This window comes from Microtus oregoni, unplaced genomic scaffold, assembly GCF_018167655.1.
Source record: "Microtus oregoni isolate MIOR12 unplaced genomic scaffold, Mior012 000198F_ref0000285, whole genome shotgun sequence".
Classification (NCBI taxonomy): domain Eukaryota; kingdom Metazoa; phylum Chordata; class Mammalia; order Rodentia; family Cricetidae; genus Microtus; species Microtus oregoni.
In genome coordinates this window covers 187,630-205,788 of record NW_024544857.1, presented here as the reverse complement: position 1 = coordinate 205,788, position 18,159 = coordinate 187,630, and the positions used below count along the sequence as shown (strand labels likewise).

General features: G+C 41.6%; 1 protein-coding gene across 4 annotated transcripts in view; it reads left to right on the top strand.

Annotated features, from left to right (window-relative positions):
- The window catches only part of Pcyt1b (phosphate cytidylyltransferase 1B, choline), a 69,378-nt gene that overhangs the window by 24,142 nt on the left and 27,077 nt on the right, over positions 1-18,159 (top strand). For 3 of the 4 annotated variants that reach the window (XM_041647624.1, XM_041647622.1, XM_041647626.1), the window contains exons 2-3: positions 1,121-1,220; positions 7,591-7,707. In XM_041647624.1, coding sequence (XP_041503558.1) covers positions 1,121-1,220; positions 7,591-7,707 — 217 coding nt within the window. Of the gene's footprint in view, positions 1-237; positions 360-1,120; positions 1,221-7,590; positions 7,708-18,159 lie in introns of those variants that run through there. The other variant, XM_041647625.1, reaches the window with a different exon arrangement.

Sequence of the window (18,159 nt, the reverse complement as noted above, 5' to 3'; positions counted from 1 at the left end):
TTAAGAGGCTGACTAAAAAATGCAGGGCCACTTCCTGGGCAAGCTTCCAAGTGACTACATCTTTCTCACAGCGTTCCCCAGAGCGTCAGCCCAGGCTGCCTGGGGCGGGGCCTCTAGCCATTGGTAGCTGGGGAAGCTACCACAGGAGCAGTTATCTGCAGCCCGCCAGAATTGCTGTGCTTTTTGGCTCTCTCCGGTTGCAGCTATCAGCCTTGGCCTTTGCATTGAAGAGACATCGGCATTTGTGATTGGCCAGGCTTGTGTGTGTGTGCGTGCGTGTGTGCGTGTGTGAATTACAGGAGATGTCGTGCCACGCTTCCGAATATGAGGCTCCTTTCAGCCGAGTGTCCCGGGTGTGGGTGAGTCTAAATATCTGAAGACTGCCCTTGTCGTTTGGAAGATGCTCAAAGCCGGGCATTATGATTTTCCAAGGGCATGACTTAGCATATTTCTTAATCCTACTGAGCCTCGGTTGCCTTTTCTGTAAAATAGGCCCAGGATGATGGTATCCTATGGAAGGATAGGACTGTGTACGCAGCATAGTGTGTTGGGAGGCCAGAAAGAGATGATGGCTCCAGGTCATCTCATCCAGCCCCTGGCATATGGTAGGCACTGCGCAGCTCTAGGACTTCTTTTGATTTTATTTGTTCTTATTTTTTAAGACAGGGTCTTAGTCAGGTTGGCCTTGAACTCTCCATCCTCCTGCCTCAGCCTCCTGCGTGTTGGGATTACGTGTGTGAGTCACCATGCCGGACTTGCTCTTAATATGCCTGATGCATCAGTTAAAGAGGAGGGGGAAGGGACTGTGCCCACGCTTGGTTTCTAGGAGCGCAATGTTGCTCTGGCAGGCCCGTCAGATGTATTCCACTACTTCCCCTAGCCCCTTGGGCCTCACTCCTTGAAGCCTGATCCATTGGGGGAATATTGAGGAACTCACTGTGATCCCCCTGTCTTGGCCTCTTGAGTTGAACACTTGAACGACAGGTGTGAGCCATCCTGGCCTGCTATGTTATTCTCGGTCATACCTATCTACCAAACAGCACGCTTCAAGGGAGGTTGATGGTGCGGAAGAATTATTTATCAGACAATATTCGTTCCCCTTCTCTCTTTTCTCTTCTAGACCTTGACTGCACCGGCTCCTTTCGCAGATGAATCCAGCTGCCAGTGCCAAGCGCCTCATGAAAAACTAACCATTGCCCAGGCCCGCTTAGGAACACCAGGTGAGGCTGTTGTTCTCATTTTGCAAATGGGCTTCATCTTGACATTTGAAGTATCTCAAAGCATTATGTGAGCAGTGCTCACTTTCAGGGTGGAGTTTTGTGATTCTAGCCCAGCACGAGGACTGTGCACTTTTATTAATGCTGAGGACCAGTTGGGGATGGTCCCTTGCGACTGGTATCTCAGCACTGGGGAGACTGAAGCAGGAGAGCCACTGTGAGTTTGAGGCCACCATGGGTTATATAGTGACTATTCCAGAATATCCTGGGGTGCAGAGTGAGACCCCACTTTTAAAAAAAATCAAAACAGCAATAGTTTGCATATAAATCAAAGTAGCCCAGGCAAAAATGGGGGAGAATATAAATGCTTAAGCCCCGGCTCTGTCATTTATGAATTCTACAGACTCGGGCAATTCATGAAAAAGATCTGGATTCATCTTCTCATTGGCAAAACAGGGACAATGTCTTGCTCCATTGGTTTTTGGTGACAGGTAGATTCTTTTAAAAGTACCACTTTTCAAGGTGTTGAAGAACTAAGCCAGTATAATTGTAACTCTTCTGAAATGTCTTCATTTTACGTTTTAAGTGAGCCCTTAAAAAAAGAGACAGTTCTGTCCTAGAAGTTTATAGCTCCACTCATCCCTTTAGCCAGTGTCAGAAGGCCAGTGGGGGAAGAGATGTAAAAGCAACCATAAATTACCATTTCTGCTTCCCAAGGGCTTTCGTGTTAATTAAAGAGCCAAGCCAATTAGACAGTAAGGAAAAGCCACAGGCACGTGTATGAATGGACAGCTTGATGGTAAGCGACAGCACAGAGACAGGCAGAGTCACGTGGCCTGGAGAGGTGGGGCAAGACCTCAGGGAGGGAGCAGAAGCTAGCTGGTTCTTCTGGGAGATGTTTTGGGTCATGTCTACAGAAAGCAGAAAGTTATTCTGGGACAGGAGAATAGAAACAGTGTAGGAAAGCCCAAGAGACAGTTGTCTAGCAGTAAAGGTAGATCATTCCTTTGGTTAGGGTGGAGTGAAAAAGAGGACTAGGCAAGTGAGTTAGGCTTTGAGACATACGATGGCACAACAGAGTGAGGCCGCCACTGCAAAACCCACCAGCCTAAACTTAAAGGAATCAATGGGTAAGGGGCAGTGGATTATCTAATAGTGATTGCCATTTATTAGATATATACAAGGTGCGAAGGTCTTCATGTGTCTCCTGCCATTTTCCTCTCCCAACTCAACATGGCCAGTGCTTTCAGTATTTCACACTTAAGGAAACGAAGGCTTAGCGAGTTTGTGCACTGCGCCAGGTATTTCCGCTGGTCAGTGCCAGGGCTTCTGAACACTGGAGCCTGCGGCAGAATCACCAGGAGCACTTGTGAACGTACACAGGGCTGCGACTCCCCACTGACTCTGTTCACATGGGGTGGGACCCAAGGAGCCGCAGTTCTAGCAACTTCCCAGCTAATGATGCTACTTGGTGAACACCTGTTGAGTAGTAGCACCGGGGGTCGGCTCCAGAACGCTGTAGAGTTTGACCCTCTGAGCCACGACACTCTGCCTCCTTTCTAAGGGCATTCCTCAAAAGTGCTGAGGTCATTCATCCATTTTTATACTTAAGTGTGTAAAGAATCCCACAAAGGGACTGGAGAGATGGCTCAGCAATAAGAGCTCTTCCAGGGGACCCAGGTTCAACTCCTAGCGCCCACATGGTAGCTCCTAACTGTCTATAACTCCAATCCCAGCCGATCTGATGTTCCCTTCTGACCTTCATGGGCATCTGCATGCACACGGTACACATACAGACAAGCAGGTGCACACACATAAATCCTATAATAAAAATAATCCTTGAAGGAGTTTCCCTAGTCTCCGCCATTCCTCTGACCTCAGACCAGGAATAAGGGGTGTCCACCTGCATCTTTAACAAACAGCCTGGAGGATACTTAAGTTGGTGCTTAGAGAGGATATACTGAGAAATACTGGCCCAGCAAAAAATGTCAAATGAGTTTCAAAAGAAAATTCGGGTGTGTAGGCTTTATATCACTCTGATAAACTACCCGAGGAGGAGTTAGGAAGAGGAAAGATTTAGTTCGGCCTCACCTCCTTGTTTCCACTACCTCCCAAGAGAATTGTGGTCTGGGAACCACGCTTTCAACAAACGAGCTATGTGGGCCATGAGGGTGGGGGCAGGCGAGGTGAAGAAAGACTCAAATGAAAACAACAACGTGGCAAACAGAACTGACCTGAAGTTAAAGGATAAGATTCAAATGCGAGCAGAAAAGGACCTTAAGTTTCTGTTCTACTTGATAGGCTGTCCTGTCCCCTATCTCCTCTAATCTTTGAAAAATCCCAGAAGACTAGAGAACTGGTGTATGACATAACTGAGCGGACCTAGGACTTCCAATCCTTTTTGCCTCAAACCACTACTTGAGTCAGTTGAAGGGCCTTCCAGGTGAAGTGCTGACCTCAGCTAGCCTTGGGGCTGAATGAAAACAGGCTCAGGCCTGGCGCTGGAGGCCAAAGGTGTAGGCCTAAAGCTGTGTGGATACAGCAGAAAAACAATGCTTTCATTGTAACTGTTTGCTCTGCATTTTCAACTTCTCTCAACTCTCTCTCTCTGTCTCTGTCTCTCTCCCCCCACCCTCCTTCCCTCTGTCTTTGGCCCCCCCTTCCTTTCCCATCCCCCCCCCCCCCCTTGAAGAGACCAGGAAACCAGGTTCCTCTCTTTGCCTTAGGAGTTTCCCAGTCAGGAAGTTGCTGACACATTGCAATTTTAAAAAGTGATCTTACTGCAAAATCAACTCTGCAGATAGTCTTCAAATTTACTAAATGGCCTTTTCCCCAGTAATTATGTCATCTTTCTTCACTTTTCTTCCTCTCTGCTTCCTGAATTCATTTATCCTGATCACCTCTGAATCATTAACAAAAAACTTCCACAAAACTGCCATCTGCTTTCTTGTGGCATTTAGATCTTAAAACAAATTTTCCTCAATTGAATCGCAATTGAATAAGAGCATTGAAATCTGAGCTCCCTCATTAGACAGTTTGTTATTTCAGGGCATTTTCTGTTTTACTGCGACTTATTTAGAATACAGTATAATCCTGCAAAAGCAATTCTGTTTGTTCAAAATAGGATATAATTGAAAATAGTTGCAGTTCTCAATTTGACATAAAAATCTCCATATTTTTTATTGGAGAAATTTAATTTATTAGCAACATTGTACCATCTGAATCTATTAATGTAATATTTCTTTATGTTCTAAATTAATGAGGTTGGGTTATATCAATAACTAATCACAATTTTAAATCTAAATCCTAAATCATTTAATAGAACTTTGCAATGGTTCCTTTTTTTTTGATTCCTCATTTTTTTTTTTTTTGGTGTGTGGTGCTGAAGTTTGGATTCAGGCCCTTGTGCATGCGAAGCAGGCACTCTACAATGAGGCCATACTCCATCCCTTAAATATTTTATTTGATAGCATTAATATAATAAATGCTTATATTTTTAAAAGCCAGTAGGATTCTTAGGTTTATACAGAAAATCAGCAGGCTGGTGAGATGATTCATGCTGCATTGTCATGATGACTGATTTGGAGCCCTGAAACCCAGTAGGAGTGAACTGATTTCTGACATTATCCTCTCACTTCCACATGCACACTGTGACATGCATCCATGTACTCTCTCCTTTTGCCTCCTACTCCTTCCTCTTCCCCACTCCTCCTCCTTGGCCATCAGGATGATGATACCAAAGAACAATTTTGGTTCCTTTTTTTTTTTTGATTCCTCATTTTTTTTTTTTTTGGTGTGTGGTGCTGAAGTTTGAACTCAGGCCCTTGTGCATGCGAAGCAGGCACTCTACAATGAGGTCATAAGAACCAAAATTGTTCTTTGGTATCATCATCCTGATGGCCAAGGAGGAGGAGTGGGGAAGAGGAAGGAGTAGGAGGCAAAAGGAGAGAGTACATGGATGCATGTCACAGTGTGCATGTGGAAGTGAGAGGATAAAGGAACCATTTTGTGCCTACTTTATACACTATGTTGGTGAAACCCAACCACTCAGCATTAGAAGAAAAAATGGGTCTCTGGTCTGCCTCAGCAATAGCATCCTACAGGACTAGAAAAGACTAGAGTACTGATTGGTTGTTTCTAACCCAGAGCACCAACCCTATATACAGCCTATATACAAAATTGATACATTGACTGCCTTCTCTTTTGGGCCACATTCCCCTTTTCTCTCTCCTTCTCTTTTTAAATTATAAACTGGTTGACCTTTTAGCTCAGGCTTCTTATTAACTCTTATATCTTACATTAACCCATAATTCTTGTCTGTGTTAGCCACATGGTGTGGTACCTTTTCTAAGTAGGGCATTCTCATCTTGTTTCCTCTATGTCTGGGTGATGACTCCCCTTTTCTCTTATACCACAAAATGCTGGGACACATTTTGCCTTCTGAGGTGAAATGAGCCTATTTCTGGCATGAAAACATTCCCATCACAGTTCACATAAGCCACCAAAAGACAGAAAACTGAGCAACAATCTGAGCACAGAGAAGATACCAAACCATCACTGTCTTTGAGAATAGGACTCAGGTCTTTCTTCAAATTCTTCCATTCCTGAGGCCTTGATGTTCCCAACAAATATGTGAGAAAGTGTAGGAACTTTAAAAGCTATATCCAAATAAACATGGTTGCATGTGGTGGCACTTGCCTTTATCCCAGGACTCAGAAGGCAAAGAGAGACACATCTCTGTGAGTTCAAAGCCAGTCTGGCCTGCACAGTGAGTTCCAAGCCAACCAAGCTTTCATAGAAAAATCCCATCTAAAAAATTAACATGAAGGCTGGAGAGATGGCTCAGAGGTTAAGAGCACTGGCTGCTCTTCCAGAGGTCCTGAGTTCAATTCCCAGCAACCACATGGTGGCTCACAACCATCTGTACTGAGATCTGGCGCCCTCCTCTGGTGTGTGGGCATACATCAAGGCAGAATGTTGTATACATAATAAATAAATAAATCTATAAAAAATTTAACATGAAAAACAGAGTTTGCAGAAAAAGATTAGAAGCCTGTTCTTACCCCGCCACTGCCATCATCCAAGGGACTGAGCCTGTATGAAATAAAGCCTCAGATACAAATGAGAGGGGAGGGAACTTCAAAAAGACCATATGCTACATGGTTGGATACTTTGGGGTCTCTATTCAGCACATTAGTTCACTACCATTCTTTTTCTAAAATATTTTATTTATTTATTATGTATACAATATTTTCCTACACACTAGAAGAGGCACCTGATCTCATTATAGGTGGTTGTGAGTCACCATGTGGTTACTGAGACTTGACTTGGGACCCCTGGAAGAGCAGTCAGTGCTCTTAACCTCTGAGCCATCTCTCCAGCCCTTCACTTCCATTCGTGAGGGTGATTTTTCCTTTCTTAATAATCATCTATTTCTATTCCATTCTCCACTTAAAATGCATGACTACTTCTCCATCCATCTTCCTGGTGGCTGACAGGATTTCTCCCTAAACTCTAAATTATCCTCAGGTCTCCTTCCAAGTTATTTCTATAATCTTTAATTGACAAGATAAAGAACTCTAAAAGGGAATCTCAGTTTTCCCAATAACAGGTAAACTCCACTGGTTCAGATATTGGTGTGGGATAAGGCTCTTGTACACTGTAAAGATTTGTCACTTGTATTAGTTTAATAAAATGCTGATTGGCCAGTAACCAGGTAGGAAGTATAGGCAGGGAAACCAGACTAGGAGAATTCTGGGAAGAAGAAAGGCAGAGAGTCAGTCACCAGCCAGATGTAGAGGAAGCAAGATGAGAATGCCTTACTGAGAAAAGGTAACAAGCCGCATGACTGAACATAGATAAGAATTATGGCTTAATTTAAGTTATAAGAGCTAGTTAATAATAAGCCTGAGCTAATTGGCCAAACAATTTATAATTAATATAAGCTTCTGTATGTTTCTTTGGGACTGAATGGCTACAGGACTGGGCAGGACAGAAATATTGTCGACAAGACATCTAGAGTCTATCTGAGGCAGGACAGAAATATTGTCGACAAGACATCTAGAGTCTATCTGAGGCAGGACAGAAATATTGTCGACAAGACATCTAGAGTCTATCTGAGGTGCAGAGAACTGCCAGTGCTCTCTTTATCTTCCTCGGAAGATAACACTGTGTGTTGGGTTCTTAATTTTTTGTTGTATTTTGACACCTTTAGAAAAGTCTATTTTTAAGAAGTCAATTTCATGCACTAATGTTAAACTGATAACGTGTGGATATTGTGTCTTCTGTAGGCAAACTTATAGCACTGTACTGATGAAAGGTCTGGGACTTCCTTATCCTGCATTTGTGTTAACCCTGTCTCTTTCTTCCACAGTTGACAGGCCTGTTAGAGTGTATGCAGATGGCATATTTGACCTCTTCCACTCAGGTCATGCAAGGGCACTTATGCAAGCAAAAACACTGTTTCCCAACAGCTACTTGTTGGTAGGAGGTAAGAAGTGCATTTTCTTTCTCCAGACCCTTCCTTATAATATGCTTCCTGAAAAATATCCCTTTCAGATGTCCATCAATAAAATCTGACATTGTTAATGTTTCAAGTTCAGCCTATACCTCCTTACTTGTTCACTACTTGAAATTTAAAATGACATTTAAAACTATAGGAGAAATTACATCATGATATTGTGTACCATTGTAACACACACACACACACACACACACACACACACACAGAGAGAGAGAGAGAGAGAGAGAGAGAGAGAGAGAGAGATTAATGATACTGCCAAGGGTAGCCACCTCATATTTTCCATTAATGCCTTTCTACTGGTATTTGTGACATGATCCAATTAATGCTTCTAAAGTTTTCTAGAGGATGAAGGAAAAAGTAGTATTATTCTGATTTCAAATCTTGGAGAACTAGAAGGGTTTAGGATGATTGGTGGAGCACAAGTTGTTGTCTATTTTACTTGTGTGTGACCTGTAGCACTTAGGACAGCGTCGTGCTAATAAGAGAGGCCTATCTATTTGTACAACGAAGTACAGTGTAATAAGGAAATGGAGATTTATACATCCAGAGCATCTTGGTTCACAATGAAGGAGCTGACATACTTCCGAAGAGTATAGAAAGAGAAACATGGCTTGATGCGGACTAACATTTCATCCTCCAGAAGGCTTAGCTATTCCAGTTTTGGTGAGAATGTAGCATTTGACTGTGAAGACTTGCACGTTGCTTCTGTAGCTCTTGAAGCAGTACATCCGTTTAGTTTCATATCCATCTGCTGGGATCAGTTTCTGTGGTGCTGCACTGGACTAGGCACCTCGAGATCTCCAAGAGGGAAAAACACGTACAGCCAGGACATTCTAGCATCTAATATCATGTTATATTATGCAAGTATTAAACTATTTTCTTGTGATTTCAGAGGGAAAACTTGCAGATTTTGCTAAGGGGGCTAACCATGTGACTATTGGATGGAATTCTTTGACACAATGGTAAAAGCAATGGCTAATAGGCAAGTCATATGAAGGGACCCAAAGGAGAAACTATTTTGTCCCCACTTACCTTTGTCCTGTCTCCAGAAAGAGTATTGCCACTTGGAATCTTCTGGGCTACTTGGAGCCCTGGGAAGACGTCTGCAGCTTGTGGGCTCAAGTCATTTAGAGGATCTGAATTCAGATGTGGTTTGGTATGGGTAGGTCACAATTTACTATGTGACCTGTGGGTCCACCTGAGTGTATATATATATATATATATATATATATATATATATATATACTTTGAACAACGTTGTGATGACATTTAAACTCTTTAACATTCCACACAGAGCCAGATATGCTGGTACATAACTGTAATCCCAGAACTGGGGAGGTTAAGGTAGGAGAATCATGAGTTTTAGGCTAGCCTGGGCTATGTAGCAAGTTGCAGGCCAGTTTGAGCTACTCAATAAAACCTGCATATCTAAAAACAATGAAATTTGGTTAAATAAAGTTGTTTCTCAATCACTTAAATGCTTCCAGTGGAATCTAAAAACTTTGAAGTGTGCCATTATACATTTACAGAATAAAAAAAAGTAATTTTTGAATACTTTATAAATTTCCCTTTTTCTCCTCAAATTTGTTCTTGCCTGTAATATTCCTAGTGTGATACTTCAGTGCTTGTAAACCTTTAGTTGCCTCTGTCATAGTCTCTAGAAGAGAAATATGTGTGTATCTCAGAGTACAACCAAGTACCACAGAATGCATTTTCATAAGTGATCATTAAGCATAAAGATAAATTTGATCAGCAATTTTGTTCTTAAAATGAATAGGATATTCTTATTTATGGATGTACCTGTGGGTGAACAAAACTTATTGCCAGACTGAGGCAAAGTATAACAAGAATGTTGTTTATGTTTCCATTACTGTACTAAGTATTGAAATATTGGTTCCCACAAATGTCCAGGTAGGAATGCAAGGAGTTGGTTAAAGTGATATCACTCAGCTCCTTGAAGTATTTTCCCTAACTCACAAAAACAATTTTATTATTATTGTCACAAAAGCAGTCTTATTTGTTTGTCGCAAAGAATGGACTGAAAATGGCTCTGACCTGCAAAGAGATTTGTTATAAGCTTTTAGAATCATTTGTTCTTTCCCTCTATGGGAATTTATAACAATAGGTCTTATCAAGAATTATCAAACGGCTCTTAATTATCACCCTTATGTCTTTACTTGAAAGCAACTTATTCAAGCAGATACATGCAAAATGAGAGAGAAATGGAAGTATTGGTAATTGTGTTACACCATTGCTGATCTAACAATTGCTGAAAGAATGTCTTTTTGTATTTACTTTTAAAACATTTTTTTTTTTAAAAATCAAAGTGTTGGGGTTGGGATTTTAGCCTACTGAATTTGCAGAACATACCTTCTCATCTAATTGGCAAAATGAGTCCTGTAGACAGATTTTTCTTTGGGCCACCAGCTCACAAATAATGGCATGGAGACTGATTATTAATTATGAAAGCTTGGCCCTAGGTTAGACCTTTCCTCAACTCGCTCTTATAATTTAACTAACCCATATTTTAATCTATGTTTACCTTGTGGCTTGGTTACCTCTGATCTGTACTATATATTTAACTTCTTTAGAGTTGGCATCTCTCTACCTCTCTTCTTCCCAGAGTCCTCTCTGTCCCCAGAAATCCCACCTAACTTCTTCCTGCCTAGCTGTTGGCCATTCAGCTTTTTACTAAACCAATCACAGCAGTATATCTTCACAGAATATACAAATATTCCACAACAGAGCCCTTGCTATCAGATTTACTAAAATATGGAAACCAACATAATGGCTTTTAATTCAACTATATTAATACATTCCAGGAAGCCTTATGAAAAAGACTGAGAAATGATCATAACATATATTATATAAAATAAAATCATTTAAGATAAAATAATAAAATCAACAAATGTTATAAACAAGACAATGAGCCAGCATCCTTAATTTTTTGCAATGTGATACAATTCACAGATAAGATTATGGGATATTTATGCAAGGAGAAATATAGATTTTTTTTAAAGAATTATTTTCCTATTTTAAAGATGTGTACATATATGTGGGGGTGGGGAAAGGAGTGTGCACCTGAGAGCAGGCACCTGTGGAAGCCAAAGGTGATGCATGTCCCTAGAGCAGAAGTTACAGGTGTTTGCAAGCCCGGTTGTAAGCCAGGTGATGAGGATGCTGGGAATCAGGAGCAGTACTTGGTCTTAACTGCTAAGCCATCTCTCCATTCTGCTTGCCCCCCTCCCTCACCTTGGAGACAGAGTCTCACACGAAAAAATTTTTTTTTCAGTTTTGGTTTTTAGAAACAGGGTTTCTCTGTGTAGTCCTGGCTATCCTGGAACTCGCTTTGTAGAAGAGAGTGACCTCGAACTCCACCTGCCTCTGCCTTTCTAGTGCCAAGGTTAAAGGTATGTGCCACCACCACCACCCAGTGAGAAATATGTTTTTTAAAGGCATGTTATTCTGAGCTACGCATAGTGGTGCACACCTTTAATTCCAGCACTTGGGAGACAAAGGCAGGTGGATCTTTGAGTTTGAGGCCAGCCTGGTCTACAGAATGAGTTCTAAGACAGCCAGAGATTCACAGAGAAACCCTATCTCAAATAAATAAATAAACAAAACAAAGTAAAATAAAAGGCATGTTAGTCATTCTTTAAACAGTGTGTGTGTGTGTGTGTGTGTGTGTGTGTGTGTGTGTGTGTGTTATTGTAATGTTTGGCTTTCAGGAATAATTCCATAAAATCAAATATAAAAATCAGAAATAATTATCTTTATTAGGTACCATGATTAAAAGTTTCCTACCTATTTAAAGAGAGAAAGAGGCATATTACTAAAAACCAATTGTAAGTAACTTTATTTTTTATCATGAGGAGGTAGGAAAGAAACATTTTAGAAGGTGAAATTCAGTAAAGTCTATCTCTAAATGAAATATTTTATGATGGGAATTAATAAAATAGGTTTTTATCTTCCTTTAAAATAATGCATGTAAAAGATAATGTAATGCATATAAAGATATACCCAAGCCTTTATTCCAGTGTATCTTAAAAATTTTACAATTCTGGAAATATCCCAGATATATTTTTGAGATCCAGCCCATACAGCTCTGGCTTATTAAAGTGATTTTGAAGTGAATAGCTGGAAAAAGTGCTTACTCTTAACTACAAGAGAAAAGCCACTTTTAGAATTCAATATGAGTGTTGAGAATAGCTGGGAAAAGGCTTACCGTTAACTACCTGAAAAAGCTATTTTTCACATTCAATATTTCTTTCCAGTGCTCCTTTTGCTTTTTGAATTCCTGGACTTTGCCCCTCAAGATCCATGTGTTCTTTGATAATACATGAGAGAAGCAGAAGCAAAATTGTTAGGCCAAAATTTGCATCATTCTCCATTCTACTCTGTTTGCTTCCTAACACCAGCTTTCACCTGTAATAGAAATGTGTGTGGGAGGGAAAGACAAGGAGGCACTAGAGCAGTGGTTCTCAACCTGTGGGTCACTACCCCTTCACAAGCTGAAGGACCCTTTCACAGGGAGTGCACAGCAGATAGCCTGCACCTCAGATATTTACATTGCGATTTGTAAGAGTAGCAAAGTTACAGTTACGAATTAGCAAAAAAAAAAAAAAATTGTAAGGTTGGAGTCAGCACAACATGAAGAACTGTATTAAAGGGTCACAGCATTAGCAAGGTCTTTAAGGTTTGTGCTACTGTGTTGCTCCTCTCCCTTTGCAACGCTCCATAGTGAGGTTTGCATGAGCCTCTTTCCTAGCTGTGATGAAGGCAGTTTCAGATCTAAAGACTTTCCCTGGCATATTCATTTTAAGAAATTATACTGCCAGAAGTTGATGTTCTGGACATTGGCTCCTTTAAAGCTCCCTGTTCTCAAGTACCCGGTCACCTCTGCAGGCCCTTGAGGCTCTGTGTACCCGGTACAAGGAGTCCTTTGTCTTTGATTATGTTTTCCGAGTGCCACAGGCTAACTTAACAGCAGACTGCTCTAGCCCGAGGAAAGTTAGGGCACTGCAAGAAAAGCTATTCTGTCTCGTTGGTTGAATGGGTGACTCTCAAGTTTATGTGTGAACAAATAAAGAGGCTTGTGGCAAACTGCAAGGGTGGGTCCTACTAATTACATCTGCTGTTTCCTCCGGTGATGCTAAGCTAAGGTTTCATTCACAAAACCACTGCGTTTGTCCAAGTACACGGACAACTTCTTGGTGGCAGTCTTTGGTGTTCAGCAGAAATTATTTATTTATTGTGTGTGTGTCTGTGCATGCATACCCATGCGGACATGTGTGCACCATGGCACATGTGTGGAGGTCAGACGATCACTTGCAGGAGATGGTTCTTACCTTCTACCATAGAGGTCTCAGGAATTGAACTCAGATTGTCAGGTGTGGCCTCAACTGCTCTTAGCTGCGGAGCCACTTCACTGGTCTCCAGAGATAATGCATTAAAGGACCAGAAGCTAGAAATGCTGAGGTTTACTTTTCAGCTTGAGTAACAGACACTTCCATATTTTCATTACGATTACAATACTTGCATGTATAATTTTAAGCACACAACCAGTAAAGTTTGGAAAAATTTTTCTGTACAATCTTACCATGTTGGCAGCATTCTAATAAACTGAGAATATCTACTTACAAAGTACTGTTTAATCCATTTTTAATATTAAGGTGTAGCTCAATAAATTAAAATTTTTCAGCAAATAAGATTTCTTTAGGCCTAAACATTTTTCTTTTTGATTTATTTATTTATTTTTATTTTCTATGCATTGGTGTTTTGCTTGCATGTATAGCTGTGTGAGGGTGTCAAATCCCCTGGAACTAGAGTTGCAGGTGGTTGTAAGCTGCCATGTGGCTGCTGGGAATTGAACCTGGGTCCTCTGGTAGAACAACCAGTGCTCTCTTATCCACAGAGTCAAGCCTGAACATTTTTTTAAAGGGTAAGTCTCACCAAACACCAGCCTCTCCCTCAAGCAAAGGGAAGAACTTAAAGCCTGCACCCAGATGTGAACACTGATTACTAGAGACATTCATCCCACATCTCTCTAGGTTTTGCCACTAGCCCTGCTTCTTGTGGTTTCCATAGACATTTGACCTTTTGCTCACTGCTTGAAGGAACCTTCTCTTCTGTTACCTTCTCCCCTATACAAGTCTGCCAAGGAGCTGTAGCCAGGAAGCCAATGTCCTCCAGCATCCTGATCATTAGCACTTCGCCATGGGGTTTGTAGCCAGAACCCAGACAAGCAATTGGAGTTAGGGTAAGGGAAAGAGAGCACAAAGACGAAAGCAATAGTTCTCCTAATGGCCCTATATTACTACTATTATTAATAAATGGCTAATATTTTCAAGCATCACTCTTCGTTCATGTGGATCATCAAACTGAGTTCTCAAAATTTCACCCTATTCCAAAGACCAGACTATTAGAAGAACTTTCCCTGTAGGAGAGGAGCAGAGCCGGGATTAGAATCCGAGTCTTTGGGGGTTCCAAATCCAAGTCCTATGCTATTTTTTTCTCCTGCAGGGTGCTTCACTGGGAGCACAGTGAGCTGCCAGGCTAGGTTAGCGGCAGCCGAGCTTCCAGAGAGTGCCATGAATTCATCCATGGGATCCCACCGCTTGGAGTCCTCCATCTGGTTGTCAGAGTACATTTGCCAAGGCTCAAGGACAACAATGCTGCTTTGGGCGTAATTAGTGTTTAGACAATACGGGGTTGGCGCGCTCAGCTGCTTCTTGAGGTCACTCCCGAGTGTGAGAGAAGCTGTGTGTTGCCACAAACAGGATGTTTGTTTTCTTTGCGCTCTATCAGGAGGCCATTATCGTGGGCGTGTAGAAGTCATATGAAACTGCTCAGGTGCAGTTCAAAAAGGGGGGATCTGTGTCAGACCTAGTTTTGGGCTCTCTGAAAGATAAAACTGACAGATCTGAAGTCCATTTCTACTCAGCATGATTCCTGATGGAGTTAGTATCTTATTAAAGTTCTGGGAGAATATTGAAAAACTCCTAGGTCTAGTTGTAAATAGAATAGTCTGGCCCATATATGGTTCCTATGTATGGAATCAAAAGCTGATACAATCAGTGAGTCAATGCATAGTAATTATGGCCCTGCTACCTGCCCCCCCGCCACACACACACACCCTCTACTGCCTCTGAGCACGTGGACCCTTTAGAGGCAAGCTGGTCTCTTCGCTCGAGTTGTTCCTATTATGCCTCAGGGGACTTGCACGTGTTATAAAGGATCAGAATCCTGTATGAAGCTTGTCAAAGACAAGCTGAGTGGATCTCACCAGAGACCCATGGAATTAAGACTCCCGAGGAGCACGTGCGTGCACACACACACACACACACACACACACACACACACACACAGAGAGAGAGAGAGAGAGAGAGAGAGAGAGAGAGAGAGAGAGAGAATCTTTTAAAAATACTCATTAGATTTATTTAACCATGTAAAGAAGTGCTGCCTCTAGGTTACGCTGGCCAGCTAAAGAACATTCCATGATACATGTAGCTGTGGCAATATGCTACAACAGACATAGCCATTATAGACTGGTTTTCACTCCAGGGTGACTTTTTTTTTATTACATTTATTTATTTATTAAGGATGTCTGCCTCTTCCCCGCCACCGCCTCCTATTTCCCTCCCCCTCCCCCGATCAAGTCCCTCTCCCTCATCAGCTCTAAGAGCAATCAGGGTTCCCTGCCCTGTGGGAAGTCCAAGGACCGCCCACCTCCATCCAGGTCTAGTAAGGTGAGCATCCAAACTGCCTAGGCTCCCACAAAGCCAGTACATGCAGTAGGATCAAAAACCCATTGCCATTGTTCTTGAGTTCTCAGTAGTCCTCATTGTCCTCTATGTTCAGCGAGTCCCTTTTTATCCCATGCTTTTTCGGACCCAGGCCAGCTGGCCTTGGTGAATTCCCAATAGAACATCCCTAAAACACTGATAACAAGCAAATTGTTTGGTGGCGCACGCCTTTAATCCCAGCACTCGGGAGGCAGAGGCAGGTAGATCTCTGTGAGTTCGAGACCAGCCTGATCTACAAGAGCTAGTTCCAGGACAGGCTCCAAAACCACAGAGAAACCCTGTCTCGAAAAAAAAAACCAAAAAAAAAAAGCAAATTGTTTTCCCATTTGATTGAAAGGACTGTAAAATCCCACACACCGACAAAGGGAGCAATGTTGGCCCATAGGCAACACCCCTGCTAACTGCTTCTACTTTACTTCCTTTGCTGCACACTCAGCTGTACAGTCTTAAAGACTGCACCATGGCTTTGATGTTGGCCCTCTGTAAGTGACCAAAACAAAGTGGTTTTGGTCAACTGACATTGACTCCTCTGAGATCTTCAAAACAGAGAGAAATGGCTTTCGGAGTCAAAGGATCATAGTGAATTAATGGGAGATAAATAAGTGATCACACCGGTATTTTTATCTTTTGAGACAGGGTCTCAGGATGTAGCCCAAGCTGAACTAGAGCCCACTATGTAGACCAGGCTGGCCTGGAACTCATAGAGATCCTCCTGCCTCTGCCTCCAGAGTGCTGACTCAGACACCATTCTATTTAATAAGCTCCATGGGTGATTCAGCCATGCAGCGATGTTTTGATCACTTAAACTGCTACAACAGAAAGCATCTCAGGAAGTATTTACAGAGGATATGAACATATAGGAGCTATGTAGCTTTTTTGTGTGTATACCTCCAGATTCATTAGTCTCATGTACATATATGTGTTGTTAAAGTGTACCTGCTGATAAAAATTTATTTATTGAGCATCTTTATGCATCAGACACCGTTAATGTACTCAAGAAATCTTTGTTAAGAACCTACTATGGCCAGGCACTATTCATCAGAAGCTGAAACAGCCACACTGGCCATGGTGATGTACACCTATAATCCCAAAACCTCGAAGATTGAGGCAAGAGGACCTCAAGGTAAAAGTCAACCTGAGCTACACATTGAGTTCCCACCTAAAAAAATAAAGTCTATACACTGTATAAAACAACTATTTGTGTTTGAGACAGGGTTTTGTTCTGTATCCCAGGCTGGCCTTAAATTCATGATCCTCCTGCCTCAGCCTCCCTGGTCCTGGGATTGTAGGTATATACTGCCAAACCCTGGCTAGACTCTATTTTCTATTGTTAATTTAGAGTATACCTACTTGTTTAAATAGCTTACTGTAAATCATTATTCAGTTTATACGGGCAGCCCTGTGCATCTTGCATTTACTGTGTCTCTTGGTTGCATCAAAAGGCAGAATCTAGTTATTGATCTGTACCATCTAAGTTTGTATAAATGCATGCATCAGTGTTTGCACAGCCATGAAATCAACTAGCAATGCACTTCTCAGAACTTGCCCTTGTTATTAAGAGACATGACTATTATTGACATAATAATTGTGTATATTTATTAGGTGCAATTTGATGTTTTGATCTATATGTACATGATAGAAATCAAGGTAATTATATAGCAATTATATCCATATGATAACATATCCATCACCTTACCTGTCTTGCTTTTTTGTTGATGTTATGAGGGTGTCTAGAATCTGTTTTAGCAATCTTAAAGTAGACCACACTTTATTATCAAGTGGTCACCATGCAATGCATGAGATCCCTAAAATGTGTTCCTCCAGTCTAACTGAAACTTTGCATCCTTTGATCGAGAGCACCAGGGTCAGAGGAATATTTCCAGAAATGATAACTTGGACATTAGATGTGCGAAGGAGCTATAAAGGCAAGTTTTCTGGATGCCGAGCATGGCAGGTGGCTACTACTCTGTGGCCAGATTTGGTTCAGGGGACAGAACAGATTTAGTTCCAGAAAAAAAGGTACTTTTGTCTGTAAATGTCACCTTAACCCTTAAGATCAGAGAGTTTACTATGTGTACATAATATTACAAAGGGTGGGAAAATTTCATTACAAGAAGCTGTGAGGGCAACTCTGACCAGTTTCAGCAAGATGCTCAGCAGGACCTGTACTTGTTGTGACCTTTCTTCCTGGTACACAGGAAACATTAGGAAATCTGACTTAGCTAACCAAAATGTAGGCGAGTAAGTATGATTTTTGTTTAGTTCATTTTAAAATAATTTTTTTTGAGACAGAGTTTCTCTGTGTGTAGGTCTGGCTGTTCCGGAAGTCATTTTGTAGACCAAGCTGGCCTCTAACTCATAGAGATCCACCTGCCTCTACCTCCCAAGAGCTGGGATTAAAGGCACGCAAACCTCTTGGCCTAAAACATTTTTAATAAAGCTTCAAAAGATAAAAAAACCTCACTCCTTTCTAAGGCTGAAGGTAAAGGAAATGACTATTTCCATTTAAGGGCTTTATATCCAGGAAGGACGGGAAGTTATGGGAAGGCTGAACTCTGTTAGATCAGATCTTCTAGTGTATAATTTTCACCTCTCTGTTGTGTAGCTTAATGTG